We start from the raw sequence: 16309 nt of genomic DNA, 5'->3' as shown, positions 1-16309 counted from the left end.
GTATGCACAAGCCAAGGGGCAACGGGTGGAAGGTGGAAGAGCTTAGTTTAGACCAGATCTAAGGAAGAAGTTCTTCCCCATGAGGGTGGTGAGACCCTGGCACAGGTTACCCTGAGAGGTTGTGGATGCTCCATCCCTGGAAGTGCCCAAGGCCTTGAACAGCCTGATCTAGTGGGAGATGTCCCTGCCAGGGCAGGAGGGCTGGAACTGGATGATCGTTGAGGTCCCTTCCAACCCAAATCGTTCTATGGTTCTATGATCTCACGGCCCATCACTCCCCACCTCGTCTGACATTGCTGCCTCTGCAAACCGTTCCCTCAAGCCCGTGTGTACTTTTCAAAGGCTAAACCTTGGTGTAAAGCCGTTACGATGGGAATTATTTCTTGCTTGCCGTGATGGTTCACATTGCTCTCCAATGAGTTGTGATGAAGCCTTTTGGATACCCATTGGAAACCCATAAATTGCATGAGGAGTCTTTTTGCTGGTTGAGGGTTGTTTTGATGGTGGGCGTCAGGGTCAAAACCTGGTCAGCACATGATGAAAACGCCGCCTTCCTCTCTTGAGATTTGGCTGAAAGAAATTCCTCATAGAGCAGAAGACTTTGTCTTTCCTGGAGAGGACTGTGGTGTCTCTTCAGTCTTTATTTTTTAAGTAAGTTCCCTTCCAATTTCTTCACTCCCGTGGCTTTGCCTCACCCCCAAAGTTCATTCCGTGAGTCTAAGAAGAGGAGTGGGTTTGGGATTTTCACTAGAAGCTCATTCATGCTTTTACAGCTTTATTGCAGGTTTTAAATATGGTTATATCTTTGACATCACTATAACTCCTTCTGAGGCACTGAGATCCTGCTGGCTTTTCTGCGATGCTCCAGAAACTGGCTTCCACCGTTTCTTTTACCTTTAAGAAAAACTCAAGCGTACAGACTCACAAATGCTTTGAATTTTTTTTGGCACGTCCCTGGCAGGACCACCCTGTCCTCTGCCTGCCACTGATATTTTTATGCAGATAAGTCCACGATGTCCTGGCCCTGGACAAACAGTGCAGTTGAAAAAAAAATCCCCTGACATATCTGAGCAATGAGAACAGAGGCTGCTGTCTGGTGTCTCCTGGTGCCGTCTGAAGGGAAGACCGAGCCTGAGTTCCCAGACCGGTGTGACACAGAGCGGTTTGTTTTACAGATGAAGTGGCTTAAGGAATTAATGCTGCCATGAGTGCAGTTTTGGGACAGATAAAATACTTCCTTTAATAAGGTTTATGAAGGATGCAGTGAGGCACAAAGCCGTTTTCCCCGCGGGCGCGTTGCTACGTGAGTAATCCCGGTGAAGTTTTCAGCTGTCTCTGAAGCATTTGGAGATGGAAAGCTGGAGCAGCTTTGCTTCTTGTCTGGTCCTGGTAATTCCTGCATTCCTGTGGCCAGAACCCGTTATATCGTGGCTTATTCCTTCCAGCATCTGTGGAGAGAAGCGGATCCAGGGCACCACGTATTTGTTACGAACTGTTCTTCATCCCGCGGGTGAAGGACTTTGTGATGAGAGGGGCACCAAGTGATGGATCTCACCCAGATCTGTTTCAGCAGCCAAATGCACATCGTTCAGATGTGGCATTTAAAAAATAAAAATAAAATGGATCCCACTCCTGTGAGGAAGGAAGAGTTCTCGGAAGCGGAGCCTGGCCAAGCTGACGCCGATGCCCTTGCAGCGAGTGGGGCGGGTGATGGACCCGTCACAAACTCCACCTTGGAGGTGGTAAAAATTCAGCGTGTTCGGGGTTTTTTTTTTTGCTCTCACCAGAATTCATTTTCATCCGCTTTCAGCATTGATTTTGATTCACACCTGTCATCCTGAATTTGAAGGAATTTCAGAAAAACTTGAGAATGTAAAAAGCACAGGATGACAGTCTTTGGTGGGAGAAGGGCGATCCACCCCTCACAGAAAACAATCCGCTCTGATGAGAACAAATTGAAACACCTTGACCTTCTCCTCTTTTACTTAAAATTCACTTTTATCCTCCAAAGGTTTCTTGTAATTTCTGGCTGCAAGCGATCCCTTGTCACGCTCCTATTTTGATTAAATGGCATTTTCCAGCTGGAGGATGTCAGAACGTTTTGGCCCTAAGCCAAACGCGAAGCACGGGTGATGCACCGGGCAAGAAGATGTGGATTTTGGTCTGCGCTGCACGTAAGGATGGGGCGCAGCTGCAAGAGGGATAATCAGAGAATCACAGAATGGTTTTTTAAAGATCATATTTTATAATGTAACCTGGCTCTTCAGGATTTTAGGAATGGGCTCACCATGTCTGAGCGAGGAAGAGGAGGGTGAGGAGCTGCTGAATAAGCCCATGGGGTGGTTGACAACCCATGAGAGAGTATCAGAGGGTTTGCTCTGGTCTTTGGGTGTTGAAGGATGTTTTGTTCCTGAGTCAGGGGATGAGGAGAGCCAAAATCTCAAAATATCACGCTCAGTGAGGTTGGGATAAATCTGCCTTGCCCAAGTCTCCTAAGGACCCAGCTCTACATGACGCTCCGTTGCTCCTCTGAACCCAGCTCTGGGTTAAAAATAACCACCCAACCAGCCCGTGCTTTAGTGCACAAGGTTCAAACAGCAAAATCCATGCCGGGAGCCTGCCCAGCTCCTTCAGCACAAAAATACCCAATGGGGAGAGATTTGGATGTCCACGACCAGACGTGATGGGAATGTGGAGGGTCTCCGGGTGGAAACGGTCATTCCCAAAGGGCAGAACATGGAGCTGAACCTGTGGCGACCAAAACCCACGGGGATGTTAAACCCAGCAAGACTGAGGACTCCAGCCAACCCTTTAACCACGAGGACTCCAGCCAACCCTTTAACCAGCTTCAGCTCTTCCTCGGGATGGTCCCGGAGGGGTGCAAGCATCAGTGAAGGAGGGACGCGGGGCTGGGGCTAACCTGAACCCAAAAAGCTCTTGAGGCTGCCGATGCCGCGTTTCTGAGCACCAGCCCCACGCTAACGCATCGCTGCGCCGCTTCCAGCCCACGCCGGTTCCTGCCTTTGGCACCAGCCCTGCTTGCTGGTCCCTGCCAAACCAGTACAGATGTTTTAACACCCACCGGAGCCCGGGTAATTACAAACAGAACTGAGAGACTGGTCGAGGCTGTTTCCTTTTCTTTGCCTGAGCTCTCAGCCGTTCTCAAGCGAGGTGCTTTCTGACGCCGCTTTCAAAGACATTTTTGTGGGCTGCGTTGCTGATGCTCGTTTATTAGGGGAGCGCCAAGAAGCCTCAACTGGAACGAGGATCACACTGTGTCCGCTGATGTAACAGTGACCGCAGGGTGGAACAAGTGCAGGGAGGATGAGTGGAGCAGCTGGGAAAACATTGTCCCAGGAAGGGAGAGCTGGTTTCTTACCAAGAGCTTCCCAGCTCCGGCGTTGCAAAGCTCATCTCATTTTCAAATGGGTCGAGGGAGTGTTTTCAGTGGGAGGAAACCCACGATCAGCCTGGTCGGAGGGTGCTGCAGGTGCTCCCTGTCCTTGATCCTCCTGGGAGGCAGTGCCCATCGTGGCCAGCTTGTGAGCAGAGCAGATGGGATGAAGGCAGGAGCAGCAGCTTTTTTTTTAACAGAGGGAAGCCAGCGGCAAACACCTTTTTATCGTAGAATCACAGAATCACAGAACCACAGAATCACAGAATCACAGAACCACAGAACCACAGAATCACAAAATCATAGATTAGTGAGTTGGAAGGGACCTCAAGGATCATCCAGCCCAACCCCTTAAGGTAAATAACAAACGCTTTATGGTAAAGAAATACAACTTAAATTGAGGGGGCCCAGCACCCTGTCAAGCTGAGCCTTAAAACTATCTCAGGTTGGGGAATCCACAGCTTCTCTTGGAAGACTATTCCAAGGTCTAATTCTTCTCAGAGTGAAATATTTTCCTCTGGAGTCCAATCGGAATTTCCCCAGGAGCAACTTGTACCCATTACCCCTTGTCTTTCACATGTGATTTCTTGTCAAAAGGGAGTCTCCATCTCCTCAGTAGCCAGGCTTTCTGCACTGGTGCATGGGAATAAGGTCTCCTCTGCGCCTTGTCTTCTCAAGGCTGAACAAACGGAGTTCTCTCAGCCTTTCTTCATATGGCAGGTCTTCTGGTCTGTGCTTGTACCACCCCAAGACAGGAGAGTCTGGCCTGGGACCAGGAGCTGTGTTCCCTCGGGCCCTTTGCAGACAGCCAGGTTTGAGTTTAACAGACGAGAACTGATTTGGCGTGAAGGGAACCAGGTGTCATGCGTGTCTCCCCTGGGGCCGCTTAGAAGGTATCTGCTGGGAGAAGGACCAAGAAAGTCACCTCAGGTTTGCACGTCTACACGAACCTCATGACTACAAACCCCTTTTCTGTCAGGATGCTTTAGGGTCCTCCCGGACACACTGGTTCATTTTGTCCTTGCGTTCGTTAGCACAGCCGATGACTGGTGGGGTGGGCTGGACTCCTTCCAAACCCACCTGTTCCTGTGGGATCTACTCGAGGTGATCCTGCTCTGTCAGGGGGGTTGGACTAGATGATCTCCAAAGCTCCCTTCCAACCTCTAGAGTTCTGTAATTCTGGGATTCTGTGACGACGACTGCCACAAGCCCACCAACCCTGGTGGGCTCAAACCATCTTCATGGCTCTCCCCACAATCCCTGCTGTGAAATCCCTCGTTCGCCGTGCCCAGCCCTGAAGATTTTCAACCCGACATTATTCCGGTTTGTTTCCAGTTGCTGTGGAGACCAATTTAAATGAAACTCTAGTATTTTGAGAGAGAACACGGTTCGAAGTCATTTGCGATGCGAGGTCCCATGCTAATAGCATTAGCATATTATTTGATTATGGTGATGTGCAGGGAATAAATTCCAAGTCCTTTTGCCATCGTTGCATCTTTAAAGAAGAAGGAGAGAAAATCTTCCAGATTTTAGCTGAAGACCTTTGTTGAGGAGGGGGAGCTCGTGATTTCTGCATGCATAAAGCTTTGGGGGTCACAGACGTTTCAACCTCACGGCAATAAGGATAGCTGCCTGGAAGGGACTTTTTCTTTCTCTGCTCCCACTGAGCACTGTTGATGACTGCCTAATGGGCAGGACTCGGGTTTTTAATGATGGGCACCGAGATCCAGGATGGCTTCTTGAGCTGTTTGTGGTTTTTGCCAGTGCCCTGGTGTGGCAGAGCCCAGCCGGAGAGTGGCCGTGTGAGGTGTGATCCTCCCATCGCTCACAGAGGTTTTTCTTCTTGCATTTTAACCCTCAGCATCTTAGGAATGATTTTGTCTTCGACTTCTTTAGGTCACTCTGGTATGTGGGCAGGCTATGCCCATTGCCCTAAATGAAAAAAATATCTTGGAAAGCCTTTGCAGAGAGGCTCGTTTTGAGAGTCAAGGCTGCAGGGATGGAAAAGGGAGAGGTGACCTTCCAGCGGGAAGAAAACCCAAGCCAAACTATTGTATTTTTTTTTAAGTCGCCATCCCTAAGGGCATGTTTTCCGGGGATGGACTGCCCCTTGCTCACACTGACCCCTGGGCCACTTTGCTCACCAGTTCAGGGACGTGGTGTTGCAGCCATGGGGGTTAATGACTTCTTTTGTCTCCTCTTTTGGCTTTTGCAGTCGATGTGGCTGATACTGTCCCCTCTGACCATGCCCAGCCCACCTGAAGCCACACAAGAAATTTGGGGCTCTGCTGTGACCTCCAGTCCCCATCTTCCCTCCACCCTTGTGCATCACCGATCTCCCTTTCTTTTTTAACCCATCGGTTAAAATATCACACGGGGAGGAAAAAAATAATATTTATCTCAGATAGAGGAGAGAGAAAATCAGGACCAAACTCCTGCGTTTTGGTCCCACGCATGGGTGCAAATGCAGAGAAGTAATTTGGGGATCCTCTCGCTTCCCCCGTCGCTGCCTTGCTGAGCGATGATGGAGCAGACCCTTCACGGCGCTGCTGGTTTATTGACTCCCCAGCAGACTGGGAGTTGTAATGTTTCTCCCTGAAGGTAAGGAGAGATCGAAATAAATTACTTCTGTAAAGAGCCGGGAACGGCAGTTCTTCTATAATACAAAGTGCAAATATTTGGAGCTTTTGTGCTCTCCCTTGAATAGAAATGGTGGTAAATCATGCATAAGCAAAATGGGTTCACATTTCCTCCTAGCGAAAGTTCTCCTTTTCTCTCCTGGAGCACTAAAGACCTACGCTTCCATCGCCATAAAAAGGGCTATAAAAATGACAGCGAGCCATTAAGAAGCCCTGGCTGGGGTCAAGCCGGAGTTCATTCTTTCTCCTTCTCCATCCCTGCTACGTGAGGCTTGCACCCATGTTTGCTCAAGAGAGGAGAGGTGCCCACATTCAGCTCGCAGTGAACGACAAGGAGGGCTAGAAGAAATTTGTTTGGGACCTAAAAGCAAGTTTTTCCTGGGCTAGAGGATGCAAAATTGATGGTGCGCTGGCTTCTGAGCCTTCACCCTGCTCGTTGGTGGCATTTTGGACCACAGCACAGGGTGAGACTGCCTTGGCGTGATGTCCAAGAGAAACCGTGGTTAGGAAATGTCCAAATGACTATTCATCATAAATAATAATAAACAAGTCTAATGACCGATGATAACAGCCAATGCGAAACTCCAAAACATTTTGTCAGAGCTTCATTTCACACAGTGAGGCAGCTGGTTTGGTGCTGGGCCTCCAGCAGGGGAAAAAACAAAAACATTTTCTCGTATAAATGTGTCATCTCTTTTGATAGCCCTTAGCTTCCAGCAGCTTCACCCCTGTCCTGCAGCTCTGGGCTCCGCAGGCTGCTCCTGCCTCCAGGCAGATTCGCTAATGGGAATCGCCCAAGTCCCCTCATCCCCGTCTCCATGTTTCTGCCACCATACCCTAAAAAAGACAAAAATACCTCCATGAGACCACTTTGTGCTTTATACCAGTACAGCCCACCATCTCAGCCCTTTCCCTCTGTTCCAGCCCTTTTCCCCCACCTCCCTTTTATTCTCCCCCCCCATTTAGTCCCTCATCAAATTGGTTTGCAACCTCAGCAGCAATGATTCCTGAAGCAGGCGCACGGAGACAGGGTTAGTTCTGGGGAGCAAATGAAGCCTGTCCCAGCCTATGCTGCCACCCTGGGATTGTCCTTCGTCCCCGGTCGTTGTCCCACTCCGGGGCTGTCAGATAAGGGTGTCCTTGGGATGCTCAACGTCGTGCAGCAGCCAGGGCTGCGAGCATCCCCGTCCGTCTGCTTTTATCTCCAGTCCTGATGCCCTTGGAATAAAAATAAGTAGGTGCACAGCAGGCATCCCCGCCCGGCCAAATGTCACACCTCCAAATATTGACACAAAGGGAGGTTGAGCTCCAGGATCGAGATGTGCTCTTTAAAGGGTGGCCGCCGTGCGCTGGGTCACGGCCACCAAGGGCTGTTCCCCAGGGCAAGGACAGGGTCTCGGGCACAGCCTCATCTCGGAGAAGCTGCCCAGGGAGAAGCAGCGCGTCCTTTCTGTCGCAACTTCTCTCCTTTCCGCCCCTTCGTCCTTCAAAGAATCGATTGCTGTTAAAATAGCCGAGACATCTAATGCTTTGAGGTCAGGATGATCTGACTTGGCTCGTTTCCCTCTCTTGTCGCTCGCTCACTCTTCAGCGCTGTGATTTCCCCCTCCCCAGCTCCCATGCTCCTCCAAAGGCAAATGCTCCAAGGTTTCCACTGTTTTTTAGTTGTTTCATCCAAATGCGAGCAGACACTGATGGACACGGACTATTTGATGCTATTTGATGCTCGTCTTCATCGCACTGTTTCTCCCATCAACATTTTCTTGGGTAATTCTCCCCAGTCCTGTCTTGGATGCTTAAATAGTCAGGGGATTTCACTGCTGGTGGTAGAGGAAGCCCAAAGGGACTGGCTTAGGCTGAAATTGGGTAAGAGAACCATGCCCTTAGCCCTGTGCACAGCAGCTCCCTGTCCGCAGAGCAGTGATGCTCCTCCTTTCCCTTGACCGCTGTGTCCTCACCGGTTCCTTAAAGCAACTGGAAACGAGATGCAGAATCTGGAAAAAAGCTCCAGTGTCCCCACCCTTCAGCTCCTCTGCGGTGGAGGATGCAGCCGTGCCCCATCCGTGCTTTTTGGGGAGCTCCACTTCCCCTGCTTGGCACCCAAAATTTGGACTTGAATGTTAGTGTCCCCGTGTCCTTGCGCGTGGCTCCACACCCTGATGGGGACTGGAGAGGGAAAATTATCCAAACCAGATGCCCTTTGCAACTAACCTGAGCCAGAGGAAGCCTTCAGCAGGCGACCTGCCAGGGTGTCCTCAGACTGACAACAGCTTTTCCAAACACCGTCCAGCTGGTGATAGGGAAAGCTCGGGAAATAAACCTTCCTCGGGTGCCACACTCATCCTCGTGGCATCCCGGCGCCTCCTGGCAGCACCGTGACTCATCCATCGGACATGATGTTTGTTCTTCCCCGGCTTGTTTCGGTAGGGTTGTTTATCTTTTTTTAATTTTTTTTTAATTTTATTTGTGCTTGAGGAGTGAGCTGGCAGTGAAAGCGGAGATGTGGGCCGATTCCCATGGGAGAAGATTCCCCTTTCTTTTGCTAATAAATCATGGAGCTGCTCCAAAGGGTGAGGAGGACGATAGCATATGAGCCCGCTCTGCCCTGCACCCTTGCAGGGATTATTTCTAGTGGATTCCTACAATTCTCTCCTGAAAAAAAAAACAAAACATCTCATTAGACAGAAGTTTTAACCGTTGCAAAGTCTGCAGCATTTCATCTGAGGAGCCCTTATCTGAGAGACCCCTTGGACCCGCTCACCCCAGCCAGCGTGGCGTGGGCATCCCGGGGAATTTCGTGCCGCTCAGGGATGCCAAGCCAAGGATGGGAGGGCAGGAATTGAGCTGCACCCCAAAATCTCCACCTTCCCTGGGGCATCATTTCAAATCCATGGAGTGTAGGGAGCTGTAGTCCCAGCCTCTGCCTTCAGCAGGGAAACCTGACGCGGTAGCTCCGGTGAAAAGGGCCGTTTCAAGCAGCAGTTTCTGGAAGAGGCCGAGTGATTATTTCGCTCAGATAAACCCAGGAACGTCGTGTGAAGCGATGTGCGTTCTTGCTCCGAGTGAGAGGATTCAGAGCTGTCGGCAGGGAGGGCAATACCAATTTGGAAGACTGAAAACATTCATGAAACATTGCAGGCTCCCAGCCTGGTCCGTCCTTTTGCCGACCGAGCTCGCAGTTGCTTATTTCTGTTTCTGGGATGGAGTCGCAAGGGGTTTTTTCCCCCCTTTTGCTGTGACGTGCGCCCAGAAAGTCTCATCTTGACCTGGATGAGTGAGGGCTGAGCTTTCAGCCTCATGGCACCTTTGGGGTGATGCAGGACTCTGCTCTGGCTTGCTTCCGCTCAGGAACCAGCTGTAGCACGAGCCCAGCGAGACATCGCGCTGCTGACATCGAACTTTAAGTTGTGAGCGTCCCAACGCTGCCTTTTCCAGACCGTGAGAGACCAATTCCCTGAACTCGGAGGAGAATCGTCCAGGAAATGTGGGGTTAAGATGACACTTCCCACATGGTCCCACCACGTAACCTTAGTTCTTTCCCCCTGGGAATGGCAGTAGGAGCTGGAACAGGATCTTATCCCTCCTTGGCTGTATTTGATACATTCCCTCAACATAAACTCAAGATCGCAACATAAAGCCAAGGGATTTGCAGGCTGTGTATATGCTGTTAGATAAAGGAGGGCCATGGGTTTATCCACGGCCCTCAGGCAGATGACCATGAGAGATGGGGAAGCATTCAGTCTGGAGAAGAGAAGGCTCTGGAGAGACCTTCTAGCCCCCTGCCAGTGCCTGAAGGGGCTACAAGGAGGCTGGGAAGGGCTTTTGACAAGAGGCTGTAGGGACAGGATGATGGGCAATGGGTGGAAGTTGGAGGAGCGTAGGTTTAGACTAGATCTAAGGAAGAAGTTCTTCCCCAGGAGGGTGGGGAGACCCTGGCACAGGTTGCCCAGAGAGGGGGTGGCAGCCCCATCCCTGGGAGTTTTTCAGGCCAGGCTGGATGGGGCTCTGGGCAGCCTGATCTAGTGGGGGATGTCCCTGCCCATGGCAGGGGGATGGAACCGGATGATCTTTGAGGTCCCTTCCAACACAAATCATTCTATGATTCTATGATCACTTTTTTTGGCTAATGGTTGGATCGAGTTGAGCATCTTTGGTCATGATGAGGATGTGGATGATACTGGGAGGCTTCTGGATGTAACTCCCTGGAGATTATTCACTAAGTGCCCCACATGGACACGGGAGAGGAGCCTTGGTCCTCATCTCTTGGGCGCTGAGCACTGCAGCATGGCAAGCTGCAATAGCTTTGGTACCACGGGCTCATAATTCACCCTGTGTGCCTTTCCCTCGTGGGGACCTCTCTCCGCTTCAAGCCAATATGAGAGGGTAAATGTCTTGACTTTTCCCTTTAGCGTGTGCTAAAGAGGTTGAGTCACCATCCCTGGAGATATTTAAAAGCCCTGTAGATGTGGTGCTCAGGGATGTGGGTTAGTGCTGGGCCTGGCATTGTAAGGCTAATGGTTGGACTCACTGATCTAAAGGTCTTTTCCTAAATGAATCTATGATTCTACCAGTCATCAAGTACTATTCTTCTGCCTTGATTCCCTCTCTTTCCTCCTTTTCCCCCAGCATCACCTGTTTTTGGCATGTGACCTGGGCGCATGAGCTGCCCTTTGCCTGAGTGCAGAAAAAACCAAAACCCACAATGTAAAAAAACAGGGAGCAATCTCAGCCGTCCACTTGGGCAGGATTTATCTCTCTGGCCCTTGCAATACCCTCCCGGCCCCGCGAAGCAATCCATCTCTCACCTGCTGTTATGGAGTCTGTCTCCCAGACCTAATGGAGTGCATGAGTCCCGAATTGGCTCCCGCTAATGCTCTCAGTGGCCGGGCCGCTGCGGGAAGCGAGTTGGGAATTAATTTTGAAAATCAATACGGACACCGAATGAGCGGCTTCCCCCTGGGGAAGCGACGTGCTTTTACCAGGCATTGCTGCCTGTTCCCCTTCGCCCCCCCTGGTTTGCTTTTATGTGGCTCTGAGTAACCGCAGAGTAATCCATCCTGCTTCCCATGAGCACATCTCTCTGGTTTCCCCAAATCAGACTGATTTTTTGGGGGAAAAGACTCAGGTCTCCTGGCAGTACAGGCTTGACTGGGCTCCTCGAAGTGTTGTGGTTTGAATTTGCTGGGCTCTGGGCTGGTACTGGGGAATGTCTCATCTGCACAGCCCCATCTGTCCCCTTAGGTTGTGTGGGCACAAATAAATCAGTTTAATTTCTGGCTCTCAGGGCTATTTTGGCCTTGCCGTGGTGCTTCCATGCAATGGCAAGTGTGGAACCTGAAAAGATACAGCTCCCCAAAAGGAGGTCCTAGCGAGGTGGGCATTGGTTCCTTCTACCGAGTAACAAGTGATGGGATGAGAGGAAATGGCGTCAAGTTACTCCAGGGGCAGTTTAGATTGGACATAAGGAAAAATTTCTTCACCCAAAGAGTTGTCCAGCCCTGGCTTCAGCTGCCCAGGAAAACAGTGGAGTCCCCATCCCCAGAGGGATTTAAAAGCCGGGGAGATGTGGGGCTCAGGGACACGGAGCAGTGGTGACCTGGCAGTGCTGCGTGAGAGGTTGGACTCGATGTTTTTGAATGTTTTTTCCAACTGAAATGATTTTATGATTCTATGGCCGTGGTGTCCCTTAAGCACTGCCCTATCAGAACCGACAGCTTCTGCTGCCTCCCCGGCTCCTGCCCACCTTCAGGGGACTTGCTGAGCTCCCCATCTCCTCAGTGGAGAAAAAGGACTTGATCTGAGCTGGACTATGGCTTGATTTCTCCAGGCTTCTTGGTCCAGTTCAAGATTTTTTTCAGCCTGGAGCTGGGCTCAGTTTCACCTGGAGAACAGTTGCACCGAGACCCAAAGCAGCATAAAGAGCTTTTCCCAAAAGGGCTGCTGTAATCCGCCCCAGAGGCGGCTGCGTTGTAGCGGGAGAGGAGGAGAACAGCACAATTTTGGCAGGGAAATGCATCCAGCCTCCACCGCAACCCTTCTCCCCCAGTCTCGTCTTGAGGTTGACAGTGCTGGTTAATGGTTGGACTTGGTCTTAAAGGTCTTTTCCAACCAAAACGACTCTATGGTTCCATGGCTCTGTGACACTGTTGGAGGGACCCCAACCCAGCACCCTTCACAGTTGTCCTCAGAGGTGACCTTCGTGACCTCACTAACCTGCCATCCTTGGAAGAGTCTTGACCAAAGCCCCGTGCTGGGGGCAATTTCTGGCCGTGATTCCAGACTAAGCAGGACCTGGGGGCAGCTCCTGAGAGGTGCAGCCCCCCCCCCCGGTTGCAACGTGGGTGTGGGCTCTACCACACTCGTTGACCTCAGGGCATTTGATTTGAGACTGGGATTCAGGACTCGCAGAGCTCTCAAGATTCCTTTTCCAACGAGGATCAGTCTGCACTGCTACGGGATAAATATTTAATAAGAATGAGGGTCAAGGCCCTGTTTTGTCCAAGGACACTTTGATGGCTCTTTACTCCCATGAAAAGCACCGAGGGATCTCTAATGCCCACCCAGAGAAGACAGGAGTCGGAGTTTTAAGCTCTCATTCCCCCACCATTAATGTCAATTTTAAATATTGATCCGTTCTGTGTTTAGCACAAACCAAACAACAGAGTCAAGACACGCTCTTTGGCTGTTATTAATGTACTTTTTCTGCATCGGGTGAAGTTTGCAGGGGAAAAAAAAAAAATGGCGATGGGGAACGAGCGGCAGACAGATCGATTTTGTATCTTGACACAATTCAGAAGTCAGTGAAAAATCTCCTTGTCCGAGCCACGACACCCATTTCACAGAGAACTTGTTCCTCTGCAGCGTAAGAGGCTCAAATTATCTGCTAGGATTTGGGATTTGAGGGAAGAAAGGGAAAAAAGAGGCTGGAAATCTGTAAAATCCCCCTCGTTCTTGTGCCAGAGTGGGTTCTCTGACGGATATCTGAAGTGAGATTTGAGGAATGGGTGGATATTGTGTTGGGGGAAACCTGGCAGCAAGCCCTAAATCAATGGTTGCCAGAAAATGGATGGGTTTACCCAAGGAAAGACGGCCTTTTTTGTTAGGATTCGGGATTTTTCTGCATTTTGCACCGTCACCAAATAAATTTAAATCACAGCTGTTGTAAAGGGTGACTTCAGTGAACCACGACGAGTGGTTTCCTCATGCCAGGAGTGGTGCGTGGCAGGGAGACCGTGCAGAGAGGTGTCACCTTTCTCAAAATATTCTGCAGCTTGTGGGGTTTCAGGAGTTGGAGGTTTTTGGAGTTGTTTTTTTTTTTTTTGTAATGAGGGTTTACAACTTAGCTGTAAAAATTCATCCTCATTTCAAATTGTTGGAGCATGTTTATTAGAGAGCTGGAGTAGCTGAGTGATTATTCCTGACCTCTCTGATGTTCTCTCTTGAAATGACTTTAATACTTTAAAGTGTCTTTCTCCTTGAGCAGCGGGAGCGGGCACTGGGAGTCCCACCTTGGGTCTGCATCCCGTTTTATGAGCAGAAAACAGCAGGGACTCCTTTGGGGTCACAAAATGGATAGAGAATTGGGGAACGTGGGAATATTTTTCATCTCTGCTGTCGTTATGTCCATCCACATTCCCATCCCCTGCCTCAGTTTGCCTGATAGCAGTGGTGGCTGACACAGGGGGATGGGGATGAAGTAAATCACGTCTCTAAAGCCACCTATGAAAGGTCTTGAAGAAGAGGCAGAAGCAGAAGCTGCCTTTGGGTGAAAGCTCTCCTCTGCCTTTGCCTTCCTGACCCAGTTTGAACAACTCACTGAGCTCCTCGTGCGTTGGGCTGACATTCCCCCAGGTGCGCCATCAAGCCTAGGAACCTGTGATAAAATGCGACAGAGTGATAAAATGTAGTAAAATTGGAAAATATGATAAAAAATATAATTATTTATTTCCTTACATAGCAGAGCATTGCTTTGGTTGGAAAAAACTTTTAAGGTCATCAAGTCCAACCATTATTCAACTCTACCAGGCCCACTTCTACACCATGTTCCTGAGCACCATATCTAGACAGCTTTTAAACACATCCAAGGATGACGATTCAACCACTTCCCCTTTCCAGTCTTTGATAATCCTTTCAGTGTAGAATTTTTTCCTAATGTCTAGTCTAAACATCTCCTGACATAACTTGAGGTCATTTTCTCTTGTCCTATCTGTTGTAACTTGTGAGAAGAAATCAGCACCCACCACTCCAAGACCTCCTTTCACGTAGCTGGTACATGGTACCTACGTGCATTCCAGGTAGAGGAACGTGCTGAGTGCGTCTCTCAGAACCGTAAGCCAACCCCACCAACCTCCGTAAGCTCTGGAGTAAGAAAAAATCTGGGGAGCCCAGGCTGCAGGGTTGCTCACGGTGTGTTTTTCTCCCCACGCAGACACCCTGAGGAGCATTGCCTCCATGAACCACGCGCCGCGGTCCTCCCCAGCGGAGCTCAGTGGCACCGGTCACCACCTGCTGCGAGAGCGCAAGTCCTCGGCGCCGTCCCACTCCAGCCAGCCCACCCTCTTCACCTTCGACTCGCCTGCCAGCCACCTCCAGAGCACCCTGTCCGCCAGTGCCCCCCAGGACTACCTTTTCCTCCACCAGTGTATGAGCAGAAAGTCAGAAAACGCAAGGTATTGAAGTCCACGGGGGAACAAATTTCGGGGATGGGTGAGGGAGGGTGGGGGTGAGCGGCTCAACCCACCTGCATCCTTGGAGGTCTGCAAAGCCTGGCTGGAGAAAGCCCTGAGCGATGGTCTCATCTCGTTGAGCTTGGGAGGAGGAGGATGGAGTGGTGACCTCCCAGCTTTCCTGGCTGTCTGGGTGGTGTTAAAAAGGGGTTGAATGGCTGGAACCCCAGGGTGGTGATCAGTGGCAAAAAGTCTACTTGGAGGCCAGTCACAGAGGTGGACCCCAGGGGTCAATATTGGGTCCAGTCCTGTTTAAAAGCTCCATTAATGATCTGGATGTTGGGTCAGTTTGCTGATGGCACCAAGCTGGGAGGAGTAGGTGATACACCAGGGGATCGTGTTGGGACACCTGAGGGACTTCAACAGGCTGGAGAAGTTGAACAAGAAGGGCCAAGTCCTGCCCCTGGCGAGGAACAACCCCAAGCACCAGGACATGCTGGTGGCCATCTGGTAGGAACCTGGGGGTCCAGGAGGACAGGTTCCTGCGGCCAAGGAGGCAAATGGTGCCCCGGGCTTGGCAACAGATCGAGGGAGGGGATCCCTCCCTTCTCCTCAGCACTGAGGAGGCCACACCTGGAGAGCTGGGTCCAGTGCTGGGCTTCCCTGTACGAGAGACACCTTTTCGCTCTCTACAGCTACTTGAAAGGAGGTTGTAGAGAGGTGGGGATTGGTCTGTTCTCCCTGGTGGTGTGGGCTAGGACGAGGGGAAATGGCCTCAGGCTGCACCAGGGGAGGTTCAGGTTGGATATCGGGAAGAATTTCTGTACTGAGGGGGCTGTCAGACGTTGGCACAGGCTGCCCAGGGAGGGGTTGAGTCACATCCCTGGAGGCGTTTGAGACGGGTGGGTGTTGCCTTGAAGGACGTGGTTTAGGGTGTTGATAGGACTGGGAAAAGGTTGGACTCAATGATTCTATGATTGTACAACACGGAGAGGCTGGAGAGAGTCCAGCAAAGGGCCCCAGAGATGCTGCTGGGGCTGGGGCTCCTCTGCTGTGAGGACGGGCTGAGAGAGCTGGGGAAGAGAAGGCTCCGGGGGATCTCATCTCTCTACGTGAATACCTGCAGGGAGGGTGCAGCGCAACGGAGCCAGGCGCTTCCCAGTGGTGCCCCGTGCCAGGAGCTGAGGCCACGGGCACAAACTGGAACAGGGGAAGGTCCCTCTGATCATCAGGAAACACTTTTTGCTGTGAGGGAGCCTGAGCGCTGGCAGAGGTTGCCCGGGGAGGTGGTGGAGTATCCTTGGGGATACTCAGAAGCCGTCCGGACACATTCCTGGGCCACCAGCTCTAGGTGACCCTGCTTGGACAGAGGTGTGAGACCAGAAGGGACCTAGAGGTCCCTTCGAACCTCAAACCACTCTGTGATCCTGCAGACAGAGCCCCGATTCCTGCCTTTTTAACCAGAAAAACCACGTCCAGAGGGATGGGCAGGGTTTGCACCGCTCTGCCATTCATCCCTCACCAGGCTTCTCCGTGGCAGCCCCGCGGCGTGGTGGTTCTGGGCGAGCGACAGCTCTCTGCCTGCGGAAGCAGCCGGTTGCCTTAAATAG

At 51.1% G+C, this 16309-nt stretch overlaps 1 protein-coding gene across 1 annotated transcript in view; it reads left to right on the top strand.

Moving 5' to 3' along the window:
* LOC104276190 (GRB2-associated-binding protein 2-like) overlaps nucleotides 1-15209 on the top strand; it is a gene marked incomplete at both ends in the record, with an annotated part of 26729 nt that extends 11520 nt beyond the window's left edge. The window contains 2 exons of the mRNA XM_009872416.1: nucleotides 14462-14702; nucleotides 15126-15209. Of these exons, the coding sequence (XP_009870718.1) occupies nucleotides 14462-14702; nucleotides 15126-15209 (325 nt within the window). The remainder of the gene's footprint in view (nucleotides 1-14461; nucleotides 14703-15125) is intronic.
* Nucleotides 15210-16309: the final 1100 nt, after the last annotated feature.

This window comes from Apaloderma vittatum, unplaced genomic scaffold (genome assembly GCF_000703405.1).
Source record: "Apaloderma vittatum isolate BGI_N311 unplaced genomic scaffold, ASM70340v1 scaffold357, whole genome shotgun sequence".
Lineage (NCBI taxonomy): Eukaryota > Metazoa > Chordata > Aves > Trogoniformes > Trogonidae > Apaloderma > Apaloderma vittatum.
Note: the sequence above shows the minus strand (reverse complement) of the source record. Positions and strands in the feature narration are given on the sequence as shown.